Genomic DNA, 24,490 nt, shown 5'->3' on the forward strand with positions numbered 1-24,490 from the left:
TCACCTTCCATAGGGATAAAGCAAATACTGGCCTTCAAAAATGTATTACTCCTTCCAAAAATTATAGATTACAAGTAATTGAAAGTACTACTCTAAAATTTCCCTTAAAAATAAATTCTAGGCTACCCTTCAAATTTGAGAGCTGGTCAGAAAAATTCTCTCTATCGGTAGAACTTTATGGTGGTTAATGATAAATAATTAGGTCTTAACGATACCCAGAGGAAGACTTACGTTAGAATTTTTAAGTGTATCTTTGTCCATTGCAAGCAACTTGTAACCAGGATTCCATACTGGCAATTGGCAAGCCTGAACCAGCTCGAGCATAGAGACATAAATTGATATAAACATCTCCTGTTACCAAACTGTGTTAGAAAACTCGTTTTCAATCAAGAGGTTTTGGCTTGGGAATATAAGCACAAGACACACTGATATCAAGACAAATGTAGAATATAAGTAAACAGTGTTTCAAAGTCGATAGACTCATACACATTGTATTCTACAGTTCTTTACAAATGGCATATTACAGCTGTGAAGACATAGGCCTTCAGGAAGATGTGTCGGCAAATTCCTCTCCATTAACTCGAGTGAGCATACATAAATACAAGAATATCCTGGTAAGGTCAGACCCAAAATGAAACAAGAGCCTTCAAAGAATGGTAAGTGTGGATGGTCTTCTGAAGATCAAAAGATGAGCAAAGCTTGACCTGAAATGGGTTTATGACATGATCCAAAGAATAGACGTAACTGCAGCAAGTCCTTGGTACAGACTGCTATTCTAAAAGTTTTGTGCATGTTGCCACGCCAACTGCAGCAGCAATATGCCATGCAGCGTGAAGGAAAGGGGTGTCCGGAAAAACGTCATCAGCAACAAATAACCCACATCCAACGAGTGAAGAGGTGGCGTGCAAAGCAAAGGCTTTCCTCAAATGTGGCTCCATCTGTGCTCTCTGTGCAAAAGTCATCTGGAAAGCATCAGAAAAACAAAGATGATTTCAAAAAGTTAGATCAAGCCCAGCACAACACAGCTGTATGTTTACTCCACTGATTTGAAAAGCAAAGTACTTAAAAGCTACCATTCCGGAAAACAAACAGTGGCTCGGGCTATGAATAACACCATAAGCACATGACTCAGCAGTTGGACTTGTCTTGAAGAAAGAAGAAAAATGTGTTTTTTCCCCTCTCTGTATTCCAAATCATTTCATGTTCACGTCTCTTTTCTATGTGGTGCATCAATTGTTGACTCTTGTCAGAGACAAATTTACAACAGAGAGCCACAATCCAAACTCTCAAAAGAAAGAAAAAAGGCACAATGATTTGGTCTTTGCTGTTGAACATTTCGCATTGGTTGACTAAATTCCTCGACTGCTGCTGAGTGATATTGTCAACACCAGATTTCATATAGCTTTGAACCCACGTGTACTCAATAACACAAGCAGGAAAAAGGATAATAGAAGACGGCTCATGTTTGCAGAAGCTAAAATATGTAAAAACGACTTGTTTATGGGCTGTACCTCAGAAGTTCTAAGCATGCTTAACCTCAGAACTCATGAGCATAATGGAAAAAGGTTCGTGTTTGCATAAGCTAGTATACATAAAGAAGTGTTGTGCTCTCTCTCAGAAAATTGTGTGCCTAGAAGGCCACAACTACTATAAAACTGTATGCAGCCCTTAAAACCCCTTTAGATTTTCATTACAATGCATGGAATTTGTTTTCAACAGAAACAGTTACAAGAAGTACCTGCATTAATCCAACATGAAGGGCTGATACCAGCACAGGCTGAAATGGCAGACACACGGCCGATGCTACATGCAGCATTTTGGAGTCATCCTTTCTTAAAGCTCTGGTAAGAAGCTGGTTAATGTATACAGCTCATCAGCGTTAAGGTAAAGAATAAAAGCATGATAACTGCTCAGTAACTCAATAGTGTTGAGGTGACAAAATAACCTTCTTTGAAGAAAGAAAGAATGTTAATTGCTCAGTAATACTGTGGTTTTCCAAAGAAAGAAAGAATGTTACTTGCTCAGTAATACTGTGGCTTTCTGATAAAAAATTCACCATTCAGCCCTTTTCTCTAGAAGCATTTGGTATAAATCCGCTAATTAAACTATGCCTTCCTCTACATATTTTGAGCTACAAAGCATGAACATATATACCGAACCAGCTAATTCAATAAGCTACTCATTAGTGCTTGAGGCAGCAGAGTCCACCATGATGAGATACCAAAGTCATGAAGTTCATTGTATTAGATTGATTCCTATTTTCGTTTCCATTTGCAGCCCCAAAATAGCTTTATTTGTATTATTTATTAGGGCCTGGGCATCAGTGACTCGTGTGCCCATAAATAGGGCATGGGCATCATCACTTTACACACTTCACACTTGCATCCTTCAGTCTGTCTTCCTCTTCCCTGACTACTGATCACCTTCACTTCTCCAAAGCTTCATGGATTCTTCCAACAGGAGTGGCTAGTGTGCTGCCTTCCGGAGCTGATCTCCCGCAGCCTTGATTCAGCTGACTGCTGCCCAGCCTGCCACCCCGTTAGAGGAGCTGCCCAACCAGTGTTTTCAGCCTGATGGCCTATTCTTCATCATTTTCACTTCTGCCTTTGCTGGTTTCACTCCTCCCTGAACTGGTACAGAAGAACATCTTCATCACTATTGTGTGCTTCCAGCTCCTGCTCCTACCCCAGCACCCAGGTGACAAATCTGAGCCATCATAATATAGTGTGTCCATTGAAAGGGCTATGATGCAAGTAAACGAACGTGGGAACCAACTTCACATCTTCAAAGAGCTCCTGTTAAACATGAATTTCATCTTTAACACCCAACCAAGCCAAGGCCTATTCAAAAGCACACCACCGCCCCACGTGGAACTTGGTGCTAGAAGGGGGTGTAATGTAACGAACACTTGCAAGGACAATCCTTGGTTCGTGTGCAAGTTGGTATAGCCCCTGGTCCCATGAAGTTTCTAAGAGACTCTAAAACATTCTAGAAGATTTGAGAAAGTACTAGACGATTGTAAGAAGGTTCTACATAATTCTTAGAAAGTTCTAGAAAAGTCTTGCATCAACGTTTACATCAACATTGCTCATGTCATCACTTATGTCAATTATGCTTATGTCATCAATGATGTCATCATCTAAAAGCTTCCCCCTAACCTCCTCAATTCTAGTATAAATAGAGGTCTTGGGCAACAAGCCCTTCAATCTTGCCAACACCAATTGTGAGACTCCTACAAGGTAAGTCCTCTTCCAGTTCTTGTCTTGTCTTGTATTGAGTCTTGTCTTATAATCAAGCTATGCTCTTATGAGCATTCTCTTGTAATCAAGTTATCTCACAATCAAGTTCTAGTCCAATTTCTCTTCTAAATCTTCTCTTGTAAGTTATGTGAGCAATCCCCTCACTCTCGAAGAGCACTTATCGTACCCATAACAACAAGAGGCCATGCAAAAGAAACTAGAGAGTCTTAACCGAAATGAGAGTTGGACTTTAGTGGATTGTCCGAGCCACAAGAAAGTCATCGGAACGAAGTGGATATTTAGGACCAAGCTAAAGGCTAACGGGACTTTAGACAAATGCAAGGCTTGCCTTGTAGTGCAAGGGTTTCGACAAAAGCAAGGCATTGATATGACAAGACCTTTCCTCCTACTATGCCATTGACATCTTTCTATCTGATGGTTGTGCTTGCTCCTCACCGTTGTTGGCCAATCTATCAAATGGACATCAAAAGTGTATTTCTAAACGGTTATCTCAAGAAGGAAGATAATGTAGAGCAGCCACCTAGATTTTCTTTTGCTAATAGGAAAGATAAGGTCTTCGCTTACGGAAAGCTCTTTATGGGCTAAAACACGCACTGCAATCTTGGTTCCACAAGATGGATGAGTTCCTCAAACTCATGGATACCATTCTACCACTTATGATCTAAACCTATATGTCTATATCACTTCAAAGGGGATCAGCTATATCTTGTTATATATACACAACTTACTTCTCACTAGCTTAGGCTCTACTGTCATAGGGAAAATTAAAGCCCAACTTAGTTCCATATTTGAGATGACCAATCTCAATCAATTGTCTTATTTTTGGAGATGAAGGTTGCTCAATCTAAGGGTCGTATTGTTGTGTCACAACAAAAGTACGCTCTTCAATGGTGGACCAATATTGCATCGATCAGACACGACATGTGGCCACGCCTTTTGATCCCACTATCCATTTATGTAAGGATATTCTTCTCAATCAACCCTTCAATGAGCATATGTATAGGTCTGTTGTAGTTAAGCTTCTTCGGTTGATTCACACTAGGCCACATTTAGTGTACTCAGTTAACTACCTTAGTCAATAGTTCACTGCACCTAGAATATCACATTTGATTACATGTTTGCATGTTTTGAGATATCTTAGATGTACATATTCTTATGGCTTAACTTTTGGTCATGGTTTGTGCTTCCAAGGCTATACAGATTCTGACTAGTCAAGAGATCCCGACACCCATCATTCCCACAACGGCTATCTCTATAAGCAAGAGACAATGGTGGCTTCCATGAGTGAGATTGGATATAGGGCTCTCTACGATGGTACCATAGAAACCTTCTATCTAAGGAGCTTACTAGCAATACTTCAGTTCCCATATCCTACTCCGACTGTCATCTGCAGTGACAATCAGAGTGCGATTGCACTAGCTAGTAAACCCATCATCACCCCATGGACAAGAAACATTGAAGTATACTTCCACTTCACCAAAGAGCAGGTTGAGCTAGGTACTATTCGCTTGGAGCTTGTGCCTTCCAATGATAATTCTGCATATATATTGACCAAGACGGTCAATCGGCCAGTTCTCCACTATCTACTTCTCAAGATCGGCTTGGATACACCCTCCACAACTACTTCAGATTGATAGGGAGAGAATGACTTCCTCCAACTTTTCCTTCTAGTTTGAGAGGAAGTGGCGTCTTTTCTCTTGACGATGATATGATATTGCTTGCACATTGATTCAAACATTATATATTTATTTAGTACATTGTATCTTCATCCACATCATCAGGATGACCATAGTTGTAAAATGGACGCATTGAGCAAGTAAATAATTCCCTTGTAAGGGCATTGTCCAAGTGACACATGTGCATAGCATTTTGCATGAGCATAATCACACAACATTGCTTCTATATAACTCCAATGCATCAGTATTCTGTTCTTGTAAACATGTGTTCGCGCACATTTATCCCTTTTTAGTCTTTGGAGTGATCGACTCTGGATTCACCATATTTGCAACATTACACATGGCAGTCTCTGAGGTAGTCGCCCTTGCTTTGCTTGCTCAACTTGTCTAGCTAGCCTCCACCTATCTTATTTGCCTCTATCCCATAAAACCCACACTTCCTATTTTTTGTCATCCACATCCATTGTTACTCAATCGGCTAAAAACTTATGGAAAACCCTCATTTAATGTTAAATCTTTTGAGAAACAAAACAAAAGCCCTCCAAAAAAAAGTCCATTGTGTTTCTCTCCACATTTGCAAGACATAATAGGCCAGTAGGTAATCCACGCACACCCTTTATTCAATGCTCTGGCCTCTCTAGCATTGTCAAGCATTTTCGCGTAAACTGAAAATCCCCAAGGAAAACATCAGTTTTGTAGGCTTTTTATTGCTTAGTTGTTTGTGCGATTGTTTGAGTTATTGTTCTGTAGTTGCATTTTTTGGGTTTGTCGAGTTCAGAAATTGTTTTTGTCAATATGTTTGAATTCTTTGAGTGTGGAAATTTGATAGCCTTGGTTGAGATTGGAGTTTTTTGTCATGTTGGAGCTAGAGTTTATTGGAAGTTGTGGAGTATTTTGGAACAGGTATAATTTCTTGTCGATACTCTTACACATCACGGGGAATCATGGGTTCACGAGCACTTCACGTTGTACTAAATTTTAGATGCACGCATACTTGAGAGAGCACCTTCATTGAGTGCACATTGTTTTTGCATGCACAAGAGTTGGGATATTCATCACTTCAAATAGGAACCGTTGTATGAGCGGAAAAGGTGGTTGGGTGAGTTTGAGGGTCATGAGGTACACAATCAGTTGTGAGATGGATTGTTTTTCTTGGTCAACATTTAGAGGACCATATTTTTGTTGAGAGTGATTGTAAGATTTTGGGTGGGTGAAGTGGAGTATAACATTTTCTTGTTGAATGATGAGAGGTGAGGTTAAGAATTTAATCTAATCAAGGAATTGTGTTTGCATTTTTTTGCATGACGCACGAACATATTGCATGGTATCAAAGCAAGTATATTTGAAAAATTTGCACTTGTCGAAGACTAAAGACAATGGGTGTACTGAAAAGAAAGAGATACTGGTTCAGGAGTTAAGTGGGAAATAGTCATCAAAGAAGTAATCTTTTAGAAAGAAAGAAGCAATGACAAAATGCTAAGTTTTTCAAAGATACTCTACATTGGCAAGAAAGAGAGAGTTTTATGTAGACTTTAGTCTATCAAAGAGAGGACAAGGTGGGGGTGCATCAAGGATGCAATTTGAATGGTGTAACTATAACAAGTGAAAGAGTCTCAATCTCCTAATTTGGAACAAGTATATAACAGGTAATATGATCAGAATACTCAAGATAATGTTGGTGACTCTATTGATTGATCGTTACAAGAGCTTGAGAATATGGAAAAGATTATAAGAGCTTTAATGAAGAGGAGCTTGACATGTTGATCATCATGATCATGGATTTAGGTGCCTACTGGTCTGCGATTATGAGACTGTGTTCTCTAGGGTTGCTTGCCATGCATGGACTTGTGTGGAGAAGATATGAATTGTGGAAGAGTTGTACTTTAAAGGCTGAGCTAGTTCCGAATGTACGTATATATGATTGTGATGACAACAAAAGTAGAAGGAAAGATAATGAAAGAGCATTTAGCTCTAGCAGTTGTCAACTATGGAATCCTGTCAAAAGAAGGCAATGCTTTGAGTAAATGCAAAATGATTATCAGACAAGTCTCATAAAAAAGTCAACAGATGAATGAGCCAATGATTCATCGAGAGAAAGGACAATTGAAATTTGCAACATAGTATAATACTCTGCTTGTTGTTACACCTGTGATTAAGCAAGTGTAATCAAGAAGAAGCAAGTGCTTTATTTGAGACGTGGTCTTTCAAGGTGGCCAACATTAGATCAATGGTAGGCATTTCTACAATGCTCTTCATCTCCGGTCACACGAATGTGATAATAAAATCCTTATCGCAGAGCATATGTTTTTTTGGCTTAATTTGAAGGCATCAGATTATGAACGTGAAGGGTGGCAATAAAAACGAAAAGCTTACGAGTTTACAAAGATATAAGGCTTTTCGTATTTTAAATCAATAAAATCTTTTAAGGCTTTATAAAAAGCTTTTAACGATTGAAGGCATTAAGCTTTTAACAATCGAAGACATTAAGCTTTTTTAAAAAACACGATGTGTGTTTTGAGGACAAAAGACCTATATAAGGGAGGAGAGTTAAGTGGTATTGGCCCTTCCCATCTTAATCAGACTTTTCTTACGAGAGAAGAGAGATGAGGGTCCCATATAAGTGTATGGATATTTCTGTGAGTTGATCGAGCTTTCAAAAACACGGATGCTGAAGGGTCAAAGTGTTGTAGCAATCCCAAAGAGGTACGAAGTGATTGTTTTTCTGGACTCAAAAGTTAATATTTTGAAGTTTGTCAATGCTCTACTTTGTGTTTGATTTTGGAGTATTTGAGGCTACAAGAGGCATAATAGATTGTATGTGCTGGTGTGGTGATTCTATTGTGTTGTCAAATTTTGAAATTTTTCGTTTTGTGTGGTACTTCGACAAAGTCAATTCCCTAACCGGCACTCCTTGACGCTTTGTTTTCGGGTTGTGTGAGAGCCTTATCTTCGCACACCGCTCGCTAAACAGCGTGAACAATTAGGCTTTCTTGGTAAGATTATCATCACCCCTGTGGTCTTCATACATCACTAGGCAACTAATGTGCACCCTTTGCCCCATGCCCCAACTACTTTGGGGTGAAATGCCTTGAAAAAGGGCTTGAGCTTGTTTTCAATCCCTTTCTGGTTCCAGTTTTGAACCTAAGAGGGATTTTTGAGATAAAAATGCATTATCTTAACTAAACAGCCCCAAAACTCAAGCTAATTAATGAATTTAACCTTTTATTTAAAAAGAAGCATGATCCTAGAGAGTTTCAATGTCCCACATGCAAACACTAATTTGGGAGGCCCCAAACTTTCTATAAATCGACAAGCTTCCCTCTCACTCAATCAATCTCGTTTTTACAACATGCAAGTGCCAGAGCTTCGTTGTCCACACCCCGTATGCAAAGGATATGTCAATCAAAGCTATTTGAGACTATTGACCACCTAATGGCGCCTGCTGCCCAGCTATCCCTCACTGTTTTCTACTGTTTCCAGCCCAGATCCTGCTGTTGTTTGCCAGGCAATAGCTATTATCCACCAAGTGACTACCGTCATTCACTTTTGAGGTGCTGTATAGGCTGCGCTTGCAGTCAGCTGCTGGCATTAGCATCAGGTGGCTGCTCCTCAGGCTGTGTTTAACCTTCGCTACTACCAATGGACCCTAATCAGCTTCCACCCATCCTTGACAATGCAGGAGATCTGTGTTTTGCTGCTGTTGCTCTTCGCCAGGCTGCATTTGCTGATTTCCACCTATCTACTACCCATCTGCATGATCCAGCTCTACACTATTGTGTTTCCTGCCATCAGAGGTTGCCTTGTTGTGTTTCGAGTTCCGTTGGAGTACAACACACTCTCCAACTCATACTCTTTGCTCCAGTCCTCAATACAGGGAGTTCGAGCGTTGGCATTCTGTCATTGCATAGTGTGTTTGTTGCATGAGCATTGTATTATTCATATTCATCAATTTCTTATTCACTATGTTCATGTCTCTAAGTTATCCTAGCCCTAATTGTGTTTTTTTATCAATTTGTGCTATTGTCATATGATTGTGTTTTAGTTTGTGTGTTAGGGCATTTCTCCATAGTAGCAAAAAAAGGAGATGCACACTTGCTAATTTTTCATGATGAACAACAAGATGAGAGTGTTTTGTAGCCATTCCGAGGTGCTAGATGTTCAAGAATCAGTCTTTTTCTTCTCCTTTCTCGCTCTTGGGCTGTGCAAGTTCTGTTTTACAACAAATCTGAATTAGAGTTTTCTATTAATAGTAGATGAGTGGCTAGGGTTTGCAAAAATCAGCCTTTTGGGGTGTGGAATGGTTTGTTGAAGATATTTCAACAAAGACCCCCGATTCCTCCCTTGTTTTGGGTCACCAAATTATTCACGATTTGGGGTAGACATAAGGGAAAACATATTCTCACATGCAGGCCTGATTTTCCAGCCATTGAAAGCATTAAATTCAGCATCCAATCGCAAGGCAAATGTATGCAAGAGATTAGGATTTACGGACAGCAAGTTTACAAGTCTGAATTACTTCAATTTGACAGTGAACTAAAGGTGCATTAGTTAGTGTAAAGCTCTAAGATTGTTGGACAATCAAGATTAAAGCCTCATTTGATGAATCAGATCGGTCTGGGATTGATTTGTGTGAATTCCTCATTGATTGCAATGCGGCAACAATGAGGGACTATGGATGCATTTCTCAATATCATGTTGGTCAACATTGGAGTGATTGCAACTCTGTATGTTGGAAGACACACTAGTTTGAGTGTGTAATTGAGACAGATTCAAAGCTCTTGGGTCAAGGTTAGTGACAGCAACTGAGGACATAGCGGTTGGAGTGAATCTAATCCATTGAAGAGCCACGCATGCAAGAAATCATTAGCAAAAAGAATGTTGGTCTATCACAGCCGCATTGATCGCACGAGCTGGACACAAGTGGTTCGTGTGAAGGCTCTCATTTTCAATATTAAAAAAATATTGTAAGGGGAACTGACCTAGAGGGCCAATTTGGTGTCGTCTACTGTGCAAGAGCACTCTAGCTCTCAAGTTCTTTGTGTCGTTTATTTTCTTTGTTTAATTGAGTAGCGTGTGTGCTGTAATATATTTTCATTGCCCTATAAATCACATCTACGGCCCGGTTTCATGGTTCCATCCTCGAGGCATCACCATCTTTCCTAAGGGGTGAGCTCTAGTTATCTTGAGGTGCACATATAAGTTTCGGCTTGCTATGATTCAGTCCATAGCAGTGAATTTGTGGACATTCAGCAAAGATGTCTCACAAGGAACGAGATGCAAGTGATGATGACTCACTATCCTCTATTAAGGACCAATCATTGCATAGTGAAGGTTCAATAAAGGTTATGTCAATGTTGGATAGCTGCACACTAATGCAATTAATGTCAAAGTGCAGCGAATGCGGAAGCGTATGACTGGACTGAATGAAAATGAAAATGAAAATGAGAGAACAGGGAACGAGAAAAGAGAGAGTAGAATGCAGAAATCTGCAGTAGATGAATGCTGAAATGAAGAAGGCAGATGTATACATTGGGCTATCGAATGTATCTCCGCGAGCCGCATCTTGCTCTGCACCTAAAAACCAAGTGAAAGATGACTAGGGCAAGCTGCCTATAAATAGGCAAGAATAATACGCATAAGATAATCAGGTCAGTCAATTAAAAACTGGCTGACTGCTGCCCAAAAAGCAATCACTGAATAAAATAATGCATAGAATGATGTGCAATAAATGTGCCTGCCACATGACCTACACAGCCTATTTGGCCTTCCCAACTGCCCAAAGATGCTGGAAATGACCTCTAGACTGCAGAGTTGTCTGACGTGAAAATAGGAAATGTAACTGTGTCCAAGTGTATTGATTGTACAACAATAAATTGCTAATGCATGTCCAAGGGATGAATAAATCTCTAACACCCCCTTCTCAAATCTTGGACAGGGGATAAGGCCCAAGGATCTAGAGTGTTGTCGAAGAACGGTCCAAGGAAGAGCCTTCGTAAACAAATCTGCCAAGTTATCTTCCATCTTACAGTAGACCACATCAATGGTCTCATCCAAGATCTTCTCCCGAATGAAATGGTATTGTATCTCAATGTGCTTCAACCTAGCGTGGAATACACAAATTCCATGCCAAAGCAATGCAACTCTCATTGTCGCAATACAATGTAGTAGGACATGTCAAAGGACAACCAAGCTCTCCTAACAATCGCCGAAGCCACACTATCTCAAATGTGGTGGAAGACATCGCTCAATACTCCACTTCTATAGATGATAGGGCATCATTGGAAAGGGGATTGGGGTAGTAACAAATTCCCACAAGTCGAAGGTGTCAAGGATATACTCCACTTTGCAAAACCAAAGTGGAGTAGTTTGCATGATCAAGTTGATCTTCTTTGGAAAGAAAAGGAAGCACTAGCACCCAAATAGAAGGAGCCATCATGACTATACAAGGACCTATAATACCAACCATGTGAGAAAGATTTAGAGAAGCGAGGGGGAAAAAGGGAGCTCTGATCTTCTTGATCTATCAAAGCAAGAACGAGGCTCTGCATGTCAATCTCTACATCAACTCTTTGCGGCGGTCGATCAACTTATCAATGGAAGACTAAATGGCCTCTGCATCTAAATCATCAAACTTGTTAAACCAGTAGTCCATAACCCTTCAAAATAACTATTGAGCACACTAGAAAAATTGTGTTTTGGTGTCAAGATGCCCAAACAAAGGGTAAATCAGCTACTTCATGCAAAAGGAAGTTGTAGTTGCCCCGCATACTACATAGAAGGCTTGAACAAGGCCAAACACCTACATTCTTCATGACAAATCTGCTCCAAATAGCAAGCTAAGTGTGATCTTCGCTCTATAGAATGTCGGAGTCCTCACTTTGGTGATGATAGCATGTAAGAGTATGCAACGGAAGAGGAAGCATGAACACGAAGAGAGAAGGAAAAGAAAGACTCCAAAGGGAGAAGAGAATGGAAGGAGAAAATCTACACTAAACTGAATGAAAGCTGAATACAATACAAGATTGATCAATCCCTTCATGCAACCCAAGGTGTCAATTAGGGCATCGGATCAAGCTAATGATGGAATGCAACACTGAAAGACGGAGAAGAGTCCCTATATATTGGAGTGTGCTAAACCTACAAAGGAAGAACCTATGAATGACTAGCCAAGTGTGGAGGACAGCTATAAATAGCTGAAAGTTACATGCCAAATCTAGCCAACCTGCTCCAATAGGGCCATTGTGCCTTCACATTCTTGATTGACACAAGAACCATCTTTCGGGGTGAAGTGTCAAGCACACCTATGATACTTGGTCAACATCGAAACCATCTCCCGAGATTGAATATGGCCACATCTTGACTATTAGGTGGCTCATTCTTCCTCCCACTCTACCACCTAGGGAGTGTAAAGACTTCCTTCTATGTCCACCAGGTACATTCATATGGCGGATGCTATCTTGGTGATTCTTGATTCACATTGAAGCCATCTTCCAAGGTTGAGATTCAAGCTTGCCTCCACCACTTGGTCAACACAAGAGTCCTCTCCAAAGATCAAGCATGAGCATGTATCACGTGCCCATATCAATGATTCTCCTCCCAACTCTTCCAACAAAGGGGTATTAGGACTACCTTCATCACCAAGCTACATTTGCCTTCATAACTTCATTATGGTTCACAACACCATTAAAAGACCCGCATAAAGCTCCTCTTTGTCAAGAGACAGAACAGTATACTGTAATACCATGCCAAGAAATGGTAGGGTTTCTGTGGTGAAACATAGAGTGTACAACAAACATTGAGATAGAGAAACTCAGAAACACTGAAGACCATGATGAATAAAGAATGATGAACATTGAACCATGCTAATACAATGGAGCAGAGCTTGGAGATAATTGCACTATCCAAGCTAGTGATAGCACCTAGATAGAGTTTGCACTATGAAGGGAATAAAACACAATCCTTCGAGCAGAGGTGTCGATGCCGAGAAAAGGAGCTGCTCTATGGAGAGAGCAAAGCACAGTTCTCCATACTCCATTCAATGGAATGTTAGAGTAGACATTGGAATATGAAGGATAGCAATAGGAGGAGCAAAACACAATCTTCAAAAGCTGTCAGAGATGAAAGATATGCTGAAATGTCTCTAGGATGATGGCTGCTATCAAGGTGATTGTTGGGCAACAACTAGAGAAGAAAACACAAGAATATCAAATGAAGATGGCTGATAGCTTGAATTTGCTGCAAATGAAACCTCCATAAAGTGGCAGATATCTGGGAACTATCACCTAGGTTCTAGGATGGCTGCAAACAGGCAACTTTTGGGCAGCCCTTCAAGAGTGAAGAAGACACAAAAATGCAGGTATCTAATGTGCAGTTAACAAAGAGGGTGTAACCTGTTGATAGCTTGAATCTACTGCGAACAACGCCTCCATAAAGCGGCAGATGACTGGTAACTATCGCTTGGATGCTAAGGTGGCAGCAAGAGCTGAAAACGCACAAAAGTGATAAATATAATCTACTATACAAATCTAGGGAGGAGTGAAACCAGCAAACCCAGCAATGGAAATGATGAAGAGCAAGTCGCCACACTATGTGGACTCAAAACATAGCAATTTGGAGTGCCTAGAGCTGATGGCAATGTGAAAAAGACCTCCAGAATAAAATTTCATCTGCTAGTCTACCATCATGGATCAGCTAGACAGCACTACGAACTGAGATATTCACCAAGATAGGGGTGTGGACAGCAATGGTAGAGGGCTGAGGCTAAAGGTGTGATGGGGGAATGATGAAGGATGAATGAGAAAGTAAGTGGGGAATGATGAAGGATGAATGAGAAAGTAAGTGTGGAGTGAAGATGGATGAATGCTCATGCCCTATTTATAGGCACATGAGTGACTGAACTGTCTAGGGTGGTGCCCTGACTCTCTTGGGGACCGTCTAGAGACTTGTAAATGATACAAATAAAGCCTTTTTGTGATATAGTAAACCAAAGGACTTTGGTTCTCAACACTCCTTTGACATTGATGTTCATGGTTGAGAGGGGGTTTCTACCCTTCATTTGGCATCTTCAGCTCTTGGCATTGTCTTCTTGTCCTCAATATTGGCATGCCTTCCCTATTGTCCCTACCCTTTGCACCGCATGATTATCATCCTTGTAAAAAGTCACTTGGGCACATGAACAATTTCCTGATGAGGAATATTGTCCAAGTGGCACTTAGGTGCATGCACATTCTCATCATATAGCATACTCTATGCACTCATTGCATAGAGCACCCATGGAGCATCATACTAACTATGGATCCCCAGCAATCTCCACCAATATATCTCTTAGTGGGAGCTTCTCACACGCAACCAATGGTGCCAATGAAGCCTTCGTAGCCCATTGCCAAGTATGCCAAGGCCAAGATGCCAAGGTTTATGCCTTGGTGGCCCCCTTGGTCGTAAGCCTTGGAGTGATGGCTTGCCCAATGATATGCCACACGGTGCTCCCCCATACATTCGTAAATTTTATCTTCGTGCTACAAAAATGGAACTCCCTCTCTAACGTTATCAATGATGTCATTAAAAGTACCAAAAGAAAGTGTTCTCTCTTTGTCATTGATTATATCATCAAAAAAAGCTAAAAAAGTAAGTGTCCTCTCTTTTACCCCCTGCAAAACTATAAATTGAGGGTTTGGAGATGACCAAGGAAAAGGACAAGAGCAATCTTGATGAGGACGAGATGCTAATCGAGAAGGAGGAGACTCTATTCCGTGAGACGAAGCGGCATCATTCCATTCAACCCAACGAAGGAAATACGCTGAAGGTCTCTCATCCTCTTCTACTCTAATCCAAAAAGAGAAAACACTGAAGAAATTTATCCTATTCTATCAATCCGATTAGAAGTCATACCTCTACTCTCGTCCATATTTTGTCTACTAGAGAGAGAGAGAGAGATCATATCTATTCTCTTGCTCTTGCTCTATACTAGAGAAAGAGCTACATTTATTCTTACATTGCTTGCCAAGGCAAGAGAGAAAGAAATATTGCTCTTCACTAAGCAAGAAGAACCATCTACGAGGCCTACATCATCAAGTCTCGCAATAACCATCATCATCATCGTGAGTCTTACACCTTTGCTAGCCGATATTATTGTCATGTTTTTCTTCTTCTACGAATCATATTTCTATCATGGCCCCAAAGAAAAAGAATTCAAAAGCGAAAATCGTGAATGACCCTACTAACGTGGAAGCAACATTTGGAGTTGCGAGTATGGGAGTCAGTAACGAAGTCACGGGTGCGGATAACAACCCTTTACCAATCACGATACCACAAGATTTTCTAAAAATTTCTATCCAATTTCAAAAGAAATAAGATAAGTCTCTTAAGAAATATTGCGATCTTAGAGTATTCACTTAGTAAATTATTAAAACTTCTTATAGGCTAGAAACTGTTAGGGAAACTATGAAAACCTAGAACTCAAGAGAAATCATGAGGAATTTTAATTTTAATCCCATAGAAAAGAAGATTAGTGAATTCAATATGAATTTACTAAGAATAAAACCCTGAAGAAACTAGCCAAAGATATAGTTTTAATCTAGAAGCTCTGATAGAAGATTTTAAAAACCAGAAATAACTCTTAAGTTAAAGAAACTAACTTAAGGCAAAGAAACTTGGTTATAAGAATAAACCTTAAACTAGGAAGTTAGAGACCCCAAATCTAGATACCCTTAGTTAAATTCCAAGGGAAAGAGTTCATTATGTGAAATTCAAGTGTCGATTGCTACTAGATTAATCATCACTTGAAAGTTGCATGATTGATTGAAGTCATAACTGCTTGAAGACATCAATCTTGTTTGTGATTTTCTAGATTAGATCCTGGTTAAATTAAGTATTGGAACATATATAAATTGAGGAGCCCTGTACCTCCCCCAAGGATAAGTGCTGAATCCCCATACCAAGTGGGGATTTTTTTACTGCCGCAGAAGCATGGACTGGCTCCAACGGCGAGAGGTCTCCCAATAAGGATCGTATTAAAGTGGGAGGTGGATAGGGTGCCAAAGGGGGCTCTGGCTAGTAAATCCTTTACGCACCTAGGAACTACTTGGTCCCCTGTATGGCCCAAGTTCTACTTGGGACACCTAAACATGCTAGCAATAGGTGGATTTGATCTTGGTGACATGTAGATGCGCCGAATGAGGCAGCATGTGAAATTGTAATTTTTCTCTTGTATGGACACGAGAACACACATTATGGAACATAATCAATGAATTTGTTTTATTCTGAGTATGTTCGTGAGTAAATTACACAAACAAACAACTGTGCATAAAATGATTTTTTAATTAATGAAGCTATTTTTATATATTTCATGTAATATGGTAGGTAATTAGATAACTAAGAACTTCCATAGAGGGAAGCGGGTGGATGGATTCCCAACGAATCTAGTCCTATGGCAGGGTGGTCTCGATTAGTGGTTTCAGTTAGTTGAGAGGGGGATTACCTAACCATTTTTGGGCTAAAGCTGAAGCTATTAATATTGCAGTCTATATTCTAAATCGGAGCTACACAAAGGCTCTCAAGGGAAAAACACCTCATGAGGCTTACATTGGTAAGAAACCATATGTCTCATATTTCAACCCCTCACATATAGCTCTGTTGAAGATATTTGACAAGATAGGGGCCAATGCATAACGTGCATGTGCAAAATGTTCTGCCACAAGGCCATCTTGATCATGTGCTCTCCCATTCTTTAACCTCCAAATGGCATACCTTACCATTTTTTCCGTAAAGAATTTACACTGTGTTGGCCTAGAGTTTGATGGACAGGAAATCTGCTCTTGTGATAGAACATACAAGCATGTTCTTTCCATACTATAGGGGATGTCAATTGAATAGGGGGTTTTGTCCCTGCTTAAAAAGAACCGATACATCTCAGGCTCTAGTTTGGCTAGATAATCCCTCTTCTTTTTTCGCATAAGAAGATGGAAGGCATTCCATGAATGCTTGTGTGTGCATGTCCCCAGTATAATATCCCCTGTAGGTGGGTTCTGGTTTGTCTACACTCATCATCATACCAAGCATTTTGAGGGGCACTGCATCTACATGGTGCAGTAGAGCCCATCTTACATGGAAATGCCTTTGTAGCTACTGTATGTAAAACCTTTACTAGAGATTTAGTGACATCCTCTAGTGGTTCATGCTGGTCTAGCTGGCTTAAGCCATCTCGTACTGCATCACTGTAGATATGCGAAGTTTGCTCTAGAAAGTCATATGCTAGCGAAGATATATGCCTCTATTGTGGAGCATGAGGTGAGTTGGTGGTCTGAAATAAAGGGGATACGGTCTATAGGACAAGCTGGCTTCCGCCAAGGATACAATACATTAGACCATATATACACACTGAGGGCCTTGATTGAGGAGCGACGATCAAGTAGGCAAAAAAATCTATTGTTGTTTCTTGGATTTCCACAAAGCTTTTGATATGGTACCACGTGCAAGACTCATGTAGAGGTTGTGAATCATTGGGGTCTGAGAGGATATGCAGTGGTGTATTTATACATTGTATGAGACAGTGGCAAGTAGAGTACAAGTGCCTAGAGGCATAACAGACTCGGTGTTTGGCACAGTTGAGGCTGTCTGCTCTATCCTTTGCTGTTTGGATTATACATTGACAAGATTTCAAATTGCATACAAAGATGGGGTGGTATGGGAGCTAGCTTGGCTAGGGTATTGATACCAATTTTGTTATACATCTCAGCAGCTTGGGTGACACGCTTAGAACATCACTTTATGTATGACAGTCAATCTATGGAAATGGTTAGACAATATGTATACCTTGGGATCACTTTCAAAGGGCCATAGTTTTCATGGAAGGAGACTTCAAAGGCTAGGCCTGCATAGGCATATGTAGTTTTGGGCACTCTAGAGCGACAGTGTGCACACATATAGTTCTAGGAGCCCCATACCAAATTGTGGCCCTTTGACACTTTAGTTATGCCCACACTACTCTATGGAGCAGCCATTTGGGGCCCAAGCCTTGATCATACTAGACGGGCACCTCTCATGGACTATAACGGACCTGAAGCACAACATTATGATGGCTGGGAACATATGGAGAGATTGCTGGTCATGGTGATAAGCCGTTCAGAGTTGAATAGAGTGATTATCACTAAAGTGGAGACAGAGAGGACTTGGTCCAAGCCCCCTTTCCCATTAGGCACAAAGATGGCACAATACCAATGTTACTTCTTGCAGCTTTCCCATGACGGTTTCATAGTGAGGCCGAGATATATGGATGCTCAACTTTCTCACGGGCTTCAAGTTGTTATTGGACAAATCCGCACCTCATCACATTAGTTGAAGACTACGATGGAGCCGTGTTGCAGCAAATGAGAGAATATGCCAACTTTGTGGATGGGAGGCAGAGACGAAGGAACACTACATTTGTAGATGCATTGTATACTATGATATCCGAGGCTGCTACCATTGCCTCTTTAAGGAGGGCTTTGGACCATTGAGACGCATGATGGACTATGAGGGCCAGAGATGTCTAGGCCTTTTCTTAATTTACCTCCGACAGCGCAGAGCAGCATTGCTACAGGATCGGAGGCAACCCTAATCACATCCACCCCTCCAGAGAGTAGTTACAGACTTTTTCACTATAGCTGACCCCCCGGCCACTGCCACCTTAGACACTACATCTCCTACTAACAAGAGCCATCGAGGGACGTCATCAGGTGGCATCACAGTAGACAAAGATACAACGTTATGCAGAATACGACGGCCTAGGGCTCTTGCTTGGCAATGCAAACATGCTCATATGCGACACATTCATGTCATGATTGCTTATTATAGATGAAGATTACCATGTCAAGTCAGGCGGGGATAGCTTGCAAAGTCTTGGTGGATTCCATGCATTGAGAGGGAGATATTCTATACTCTTTTTAGTTTCTCACTTTTTCATATTCTTCATTTTCCATTTCAATTTATCATGTAGACTTGGACATAATTTTGTTTTCTTCTCTAATGAGAGATGATGATACCAGTTGTATTAGTTATGGTCTCATAGGCCATTCTGGCCCTCTAGAGACGTTAATCTCTCTCTCTCTCTCTCTCTCTCTCTCTCTCTCTCGCTTTTTCGTAAAAGGTAATTGTATTAATTACGGAAAAAAGGTACAAGATTACATGATTACATGATTACAAGAGACACAAGGGCCCTAGGCCAACGTGTGGGAAATCCCCGTACAAATGCACTAAAAAGGTTACATCAATCATGGCAACGACCCAGAGGCAATTGCCATATGCCAAGGATGCAAATCCTCCCGAGGGAGCAAGTCGGAGTGCCGGATGAGATCTAGCTGCCAATGCAAGAGCCCTTTAAGCCTGGCAATATGTCTTGGTACATTAGAGGCCGAATCAAAGAGAAAAGCATTGCGCGTGGTCCAAATGTGCCAACATCCCCAGTATCTGAAAAAGTGAAATAAGATCTTCATATGTAACTGTGGCGGTGTGGGGTACTTTGGGCACACAAAAACCCAATCGAAAGGGGTTAGTGAGGACCCCACCACTACGCGCCAGATTTGCGACAAGAGTGACCAGATATTCTTGGCGAGCGGGCAAGAAAGAAAACGATGTCGGGCCGATTCCGCAGTAGTGGTACAGAAGAAACAATTGCCATTCGAGATTCGCCGCTTGGAAAGGGCCGAGGCAAGAGGAAGACCACCAATCATTACCCGCCAAAGAAAGACCTTGCATTTGAAAGGTGCCTTATTCAGCCAGCCCTCCATCAGTGTTGCCTGCCACCATGACAGCGATTTCCGCAGTCCCCAAACAATATTAGCTTTCACACCCAGCCATTGGTGATCTTGAATGAGAAGATGATACACCTGATTAGTAGAGGCCTTTTCCAGGCTCAACCGGCCTACAAGGTCCCAGTCCTGCCAAGGACGATCCACAGCCAGGGCAGGAAAGGGTTGCCTACCCTAAAGCTCCGACAAAAGCTTTCCCCATAAACCACGGTATCCGCGCGAGATCCTGAAAAGTCTCCTAGCAGTCCGAAACGATGCGAGGACATTGCGAGTGGCAAGGATAGCATCTGCAATCGAAGTCACACCTAAACGGGCCATGCGGTTAAATCTCGGTCTGAGCTGATGTTTGTCTTCCCATGAAAGTAATCTCGATACTGCCAACAATTCCAGCTGAAAGGAGTTAGTCTGCAAGCGGTCCCATACTGGATGCCAACGGGCCTTTTGGAGCACCACTTTCCAAGAGCCGACCAAGTGCAATAACAAAGAGAAAGAGGGACTGGAAAATCGAGAGTCAGCATTAAGGACATGCCACCAGGAGGCCCAAAGCCGTGTGTTACCATGGCGTAGCCTGCTGTCCTCAAGAAAATAACGGGCTATGATGGTCCACGGGTGATGATCCACACACATGGCACGAAAAAGAGACCAACAAAGAGCCAGCATATGAGTTTCTGCATCCAAAATAGCTCCACCACCCATGCGTTTAGGGGTACATGTATGTGACCATGAAATCCACCAAATGCCTGCCTGCAGTGAATCCTTCTTCCATAGCATGAAACGAATGGGATGAGTGAGAGCCTTCAAAGTAGTAGGCGTCCACGGCAGCAATGGCAGGAAATACGTTAGCATTGGTAGCATAATTGTCTGAGCCACTTTGAGGCGGACATGGAATGGCCACGCTTGCGACTTCCAATACATAAACTTCGCCGCCAGTTTTTGTGAAATCCACTCCAGTAGGTCCTTTGGCCGTACATCCACCCCCAATGGGTATCCAAGATGCCTAACAATGGAGCCACGGGAAACCACCTGGCCCTGCCAGCCTAATGACTGTAAATCAGGCTCCGTGCAACTGAGAATGGCTGACTTAAAGGCATTGATGCGAAGACCAGAGGCCTGACCAAAGAGCATCCAAACATCTAATGCCTTTCGAATGTTGTCCCTGTCCGCCCACAAAATCATAAAGGTGTCATCAGCCAAAGATTGGCTAATGAAGTGCTGCCCCAAAGGAAGAGACAATCCTGCCAGCTGAGCAGAAGCCGCCATTGAGGATAACATTGAAAGGACCAGGTGAGTCGCCAAGGCAAAGAAGAGAGGACTCAAAGGGCAACCCTGTCTGACCGAGCGTGCAAGGACAAATGGCTCTGTAACCCCACCATTGAGCATAACTCTTGAAGAAGCCGCAGCACTAATGGTGTAGATCAATCGGGACATCCGGGTACCAAAGCCCATAGCAAACATGAGGTCTGCAATGAAAGACCAGTCCACATAGTCAAACGCCTTTTCCAAGTCCAATTGAATCAATACCACTTCCTGACTGGAGTGCTGCGCATAGTCAATAGCCATTTGCACATTTAGGATATTATGCAGAATGTTGCGGCCCTTAATGAAACCATATTGGAGAGGATGCACAATAGCTGGAAGGTGCTTGTGAAGCCGATTCGCCAGCACTTTGGAGAAGATTTTATACATCGAGCCCATCAAAGAAATTGGTCTCCAATGTTGCAGCTTTGACGGTGAAGGGATCTTTGGAATCAGTTTGATAAGGCCTTCTTTCCACGAGAAAGGCATGACCCCTGTTTCCCAAACCTGCTGAAACATGACCACCAATGGCTTCACCAACTGCGTGGCCGAGGTCTCAAAGAATTCATTAGTGAGACCATCCCAACCAGGACTTTTATCCTTAGGCAAGTGCAACAAAACATCCATAACCTCCTCCTCGCAAATATCCGCCTCCAAAGTGGCTTGCATATTAAGTGGAACCTGCTGGCGGACCAGATGATAGAAGACCGAGCGGGCATGCGTAACCTGGCTAGAAGGCGAGGGAGAAGAACCAAGAAGTTCCATAAAATAATTTCTGCACATATTGACAATGGTCTGCGGATCAGTGACCATGCGACCTTCCGAATCCTGGAGTCTAGTCATATTTTCGCGAGCCGGAGAAGCATGCAAGGCGCGAAAGAACTTATGAGACTGGCAGGCACTATCTTGCAATGTGTCAGTCAAGTTATGCAGCTTGGCCTGCTGATAAGATTTCAATTGAAACACTTGAATAAGATGGGCCAAACGCCTCTCCAGTGACAGCAGAAAATCATCATCTGGGGAATCCACGAGCAAGGAACGGACCAAAGCCAGTAAGTCCTCTGCTGCATGTCGACGTCGGCGACAAAGAGAGGTATGATGAATCCCATACTGCCGAGCAACCCACTGCACATTAGAGAGCAGTCGTGCAAATGAAGCCAAGCCCTCAAAGGCGAAGTCCAATAAGAACCTCTCAATCAATTGCTGTATATAGCCCTGAAAAATTGGATGCTTCAAATAAGAGGAGTTGAAACGTAAACGGAGCCTCTCCAGCAACTGCATAAAAGGTGCAATAGATTGTGCCCGCATCTCAAGCTGGAGGGGGAAATGGTCCGACAATGCATATTGCTGCAAGACCTTCATTTCCAGCATCTCGGGAAGAAAATCATCCCCCTGCATGATATACATTCGGTCCAACCGTGACCAAGTAGTTGCATATTGTGCGGAATGAAAAGTAAACCGTGAAAAAGAAGGGTGAAGCCACGACCAAAGATCTTGCTTAAGTACGCGCAAAGCAAAGGAATTCCACACCTGGCTTTCCGGCGTATCCCTTATCGAATGCCCTGAAGTGGACTGAGAAGAGTCAACACACATATTGAAATCTCCCATCAAAAACCCCCTTCGGCCAAGTGACATGGAGTCCTGCAAAGTCGACCAAAGATCCCGTCGGGATGAGGGATCATTCGGAGCATAGAGGCCCAGCAACCATAAAATCTCTCCTTCAAATAAGACTTCGATTACCAGAAAGCGGCCCTGCACATCATTTTTAACAAGAACAGGCTGGTATTTCTCATGGACAATCATCAGCACGCCCGAATAGTGCGTAGCATGTGTCCCTGCATAAAACAGACGGAATCCATGACAATCCACAACTTTTCCTGCTTCACCGTGACTTTTGTGCTCAACTGCACACAATACATCCCACTGGTTCTCATACAAGACAGTCCATATGGCATGTTGCTTATGGCGAGAGCAAATGCCTCGCACATTCCACGTGGCTATCTTCAAAAAAAGGAAGTCAGGAACAAGGCGCCTGTTGCCTCGATCTCACCTTTTCCGCGAGAGCATCCAGGACACCCTCATCCAGAAAATCAGCCAATACTGCAAACGAATTCTAGCGACCTGCTTTAGAGGTAGAAGGAAAACCCACTGCCTTGGGAGTGGGGCGGGGATAACGTCGATCCCAGGGTGTAATCACATTACCTTTTGTATCAAATGCCAGCTTAGCAGGTGGGCCCTTGGGGCCATCTGTATAGACTTTCCTTGTAGACTTATTACGGGGGGTAGACGGGGCCATAGTACACGCAGCCTGCTGTGAAGTGAACATTTCTTTCCTGCGCATATACGTGCGCACGGAATCCTGTGAAGCATTAGGCCCAGGATCCACTAGGCTTGCATCCAACTTTTTACCTTTTTTTTTACGTGCCTCAATCCAATCAGTGCTACGGGAATCCAAACCCAGGACTGTTGTTTGCCTTTATCCACTACATTAGGTGGCTGAAGGGCCTCCTGTGTCGGGGCATCAAGCACCATGTCATCCTTAGGCAGCACAACCTGCGCATCCTCGGAAGACAGTTGCCTTTCAGGGCATTCGGCCATAAAATGCCCCAATTTACCACATGAAAAGCAGTGTCCTGCAAAGTTGCCCCATTTCAAGCGAAAATGCAAAGGATGCATGCCAGAACAATTGAGGCGAAGCCACGCAGGCCTTTTCCTGGCTGTGTCCCATAACATGAATAAACGGTTTCGATTCATAGCCCTGAGGCTTGGGGGAACCAGCACTGTTCCCACAACTGCCATCGCATCCTTCAACAATGGCCAATAGACCGCCGGACAATTTTCCACTTCCACCCACACCGGGCATTCTCGTTGAAACAGACGCTAGAAGTCGCCCATAGGGCGCCGTGGTACAACATGGACCAAGCGGCGATCAAAGAATAATGGCAACTTGGACAGGAGCTCAGCTCCATGTGTTTCCGATTTCAATAGCACCTCATAAAAGTCGCGAGGTCCAAGGAAGATCTCCTCAACACACTCCCCTTGCAATAAATGGTGCATCCACTGGCGAATATGTGAAAGCACTGGGATCCTGCCAGTGAAGAAAAGTATAACTGCACGGTCATAAAACACCGAGAAGGACCGCAAGACTGATTTCGGGTCCACCGTGGCTTCCAGTACATCATCAGTTCCCGCGTCAGAAAAAGTTTCATTATTATGCTGGACATAATCGCCAAGTAGAGTATTGGCAAAGTCCAGCAAATGCTCCCAGTCAATCTCCTGCGAATCCACAGGATCAGAGGCAACCTGCACATAGGAACGTTCCTGAGGACCCATTGGCTCGTCAGAAGTATGCTTGGAGCGTTTGCCCGCAGGCGGCAGTTCAGAACCCGGAGGCATCTCCTCCGTGCACGGCACCATATCCTCCGGCTCCTCTGTATCGGAATCAGGGCCAAGGGCTGCCACCGTCCGGTCGAGA

At 42.5% G+C, this 24,490-nt stretch overlaps 1 protein-coding gene across 2 annotated transcripts in view; it reads right to left on the reverse strand.

Moving 5' to 3' along the window:
- Nucleotides 1–428: 428 nt before the first annotated feature.
- LOC148031138 (uncharacterized) overlaps nucleotides 429–24,490 on the reverse strand; it is an 85,023-nt gene continuing 60,961 nt past the window's right edge. The window contains exons 5-6 of one of the 2 annotated variants that reach the window (XM_087684676.1): nucleotides 1,739–1,852; nucleotides 429–947 (exon numbers count right to left, since the gene is read on the reverse strand). In XM_087684676.1, coding sequence (XP_087540802.1) covers nucleotides 771–947; nucleotides 1,739–1,852 — 291 coding nt within the window. In that variant the 3' untranslated portion in view covers nucleotides 429–770. Of the gene's footprint in view, nucleotides 963–1,738; nucleotides 1,853–24,490 lie in introns of both variants that reach the window. The other variant, XM_087684675.1, reaches the window with a different exon arrangement.

Source organism: Lygodium microphyllum, chromosome 9 (genome assembly GCF_053477565.2).
Source record: "Lygodium microphyllum isolate KBCC chromosome 9, Lygodium_microphyllum_v1.1.10, whole genome shotgun sequence".
NCBI lineage: Eukaryota > Viridiplantae > Streptophyta > Polypodiopsida > Schizaeales > Lygodiaceae > Lygodium > Lygodium microphyllum.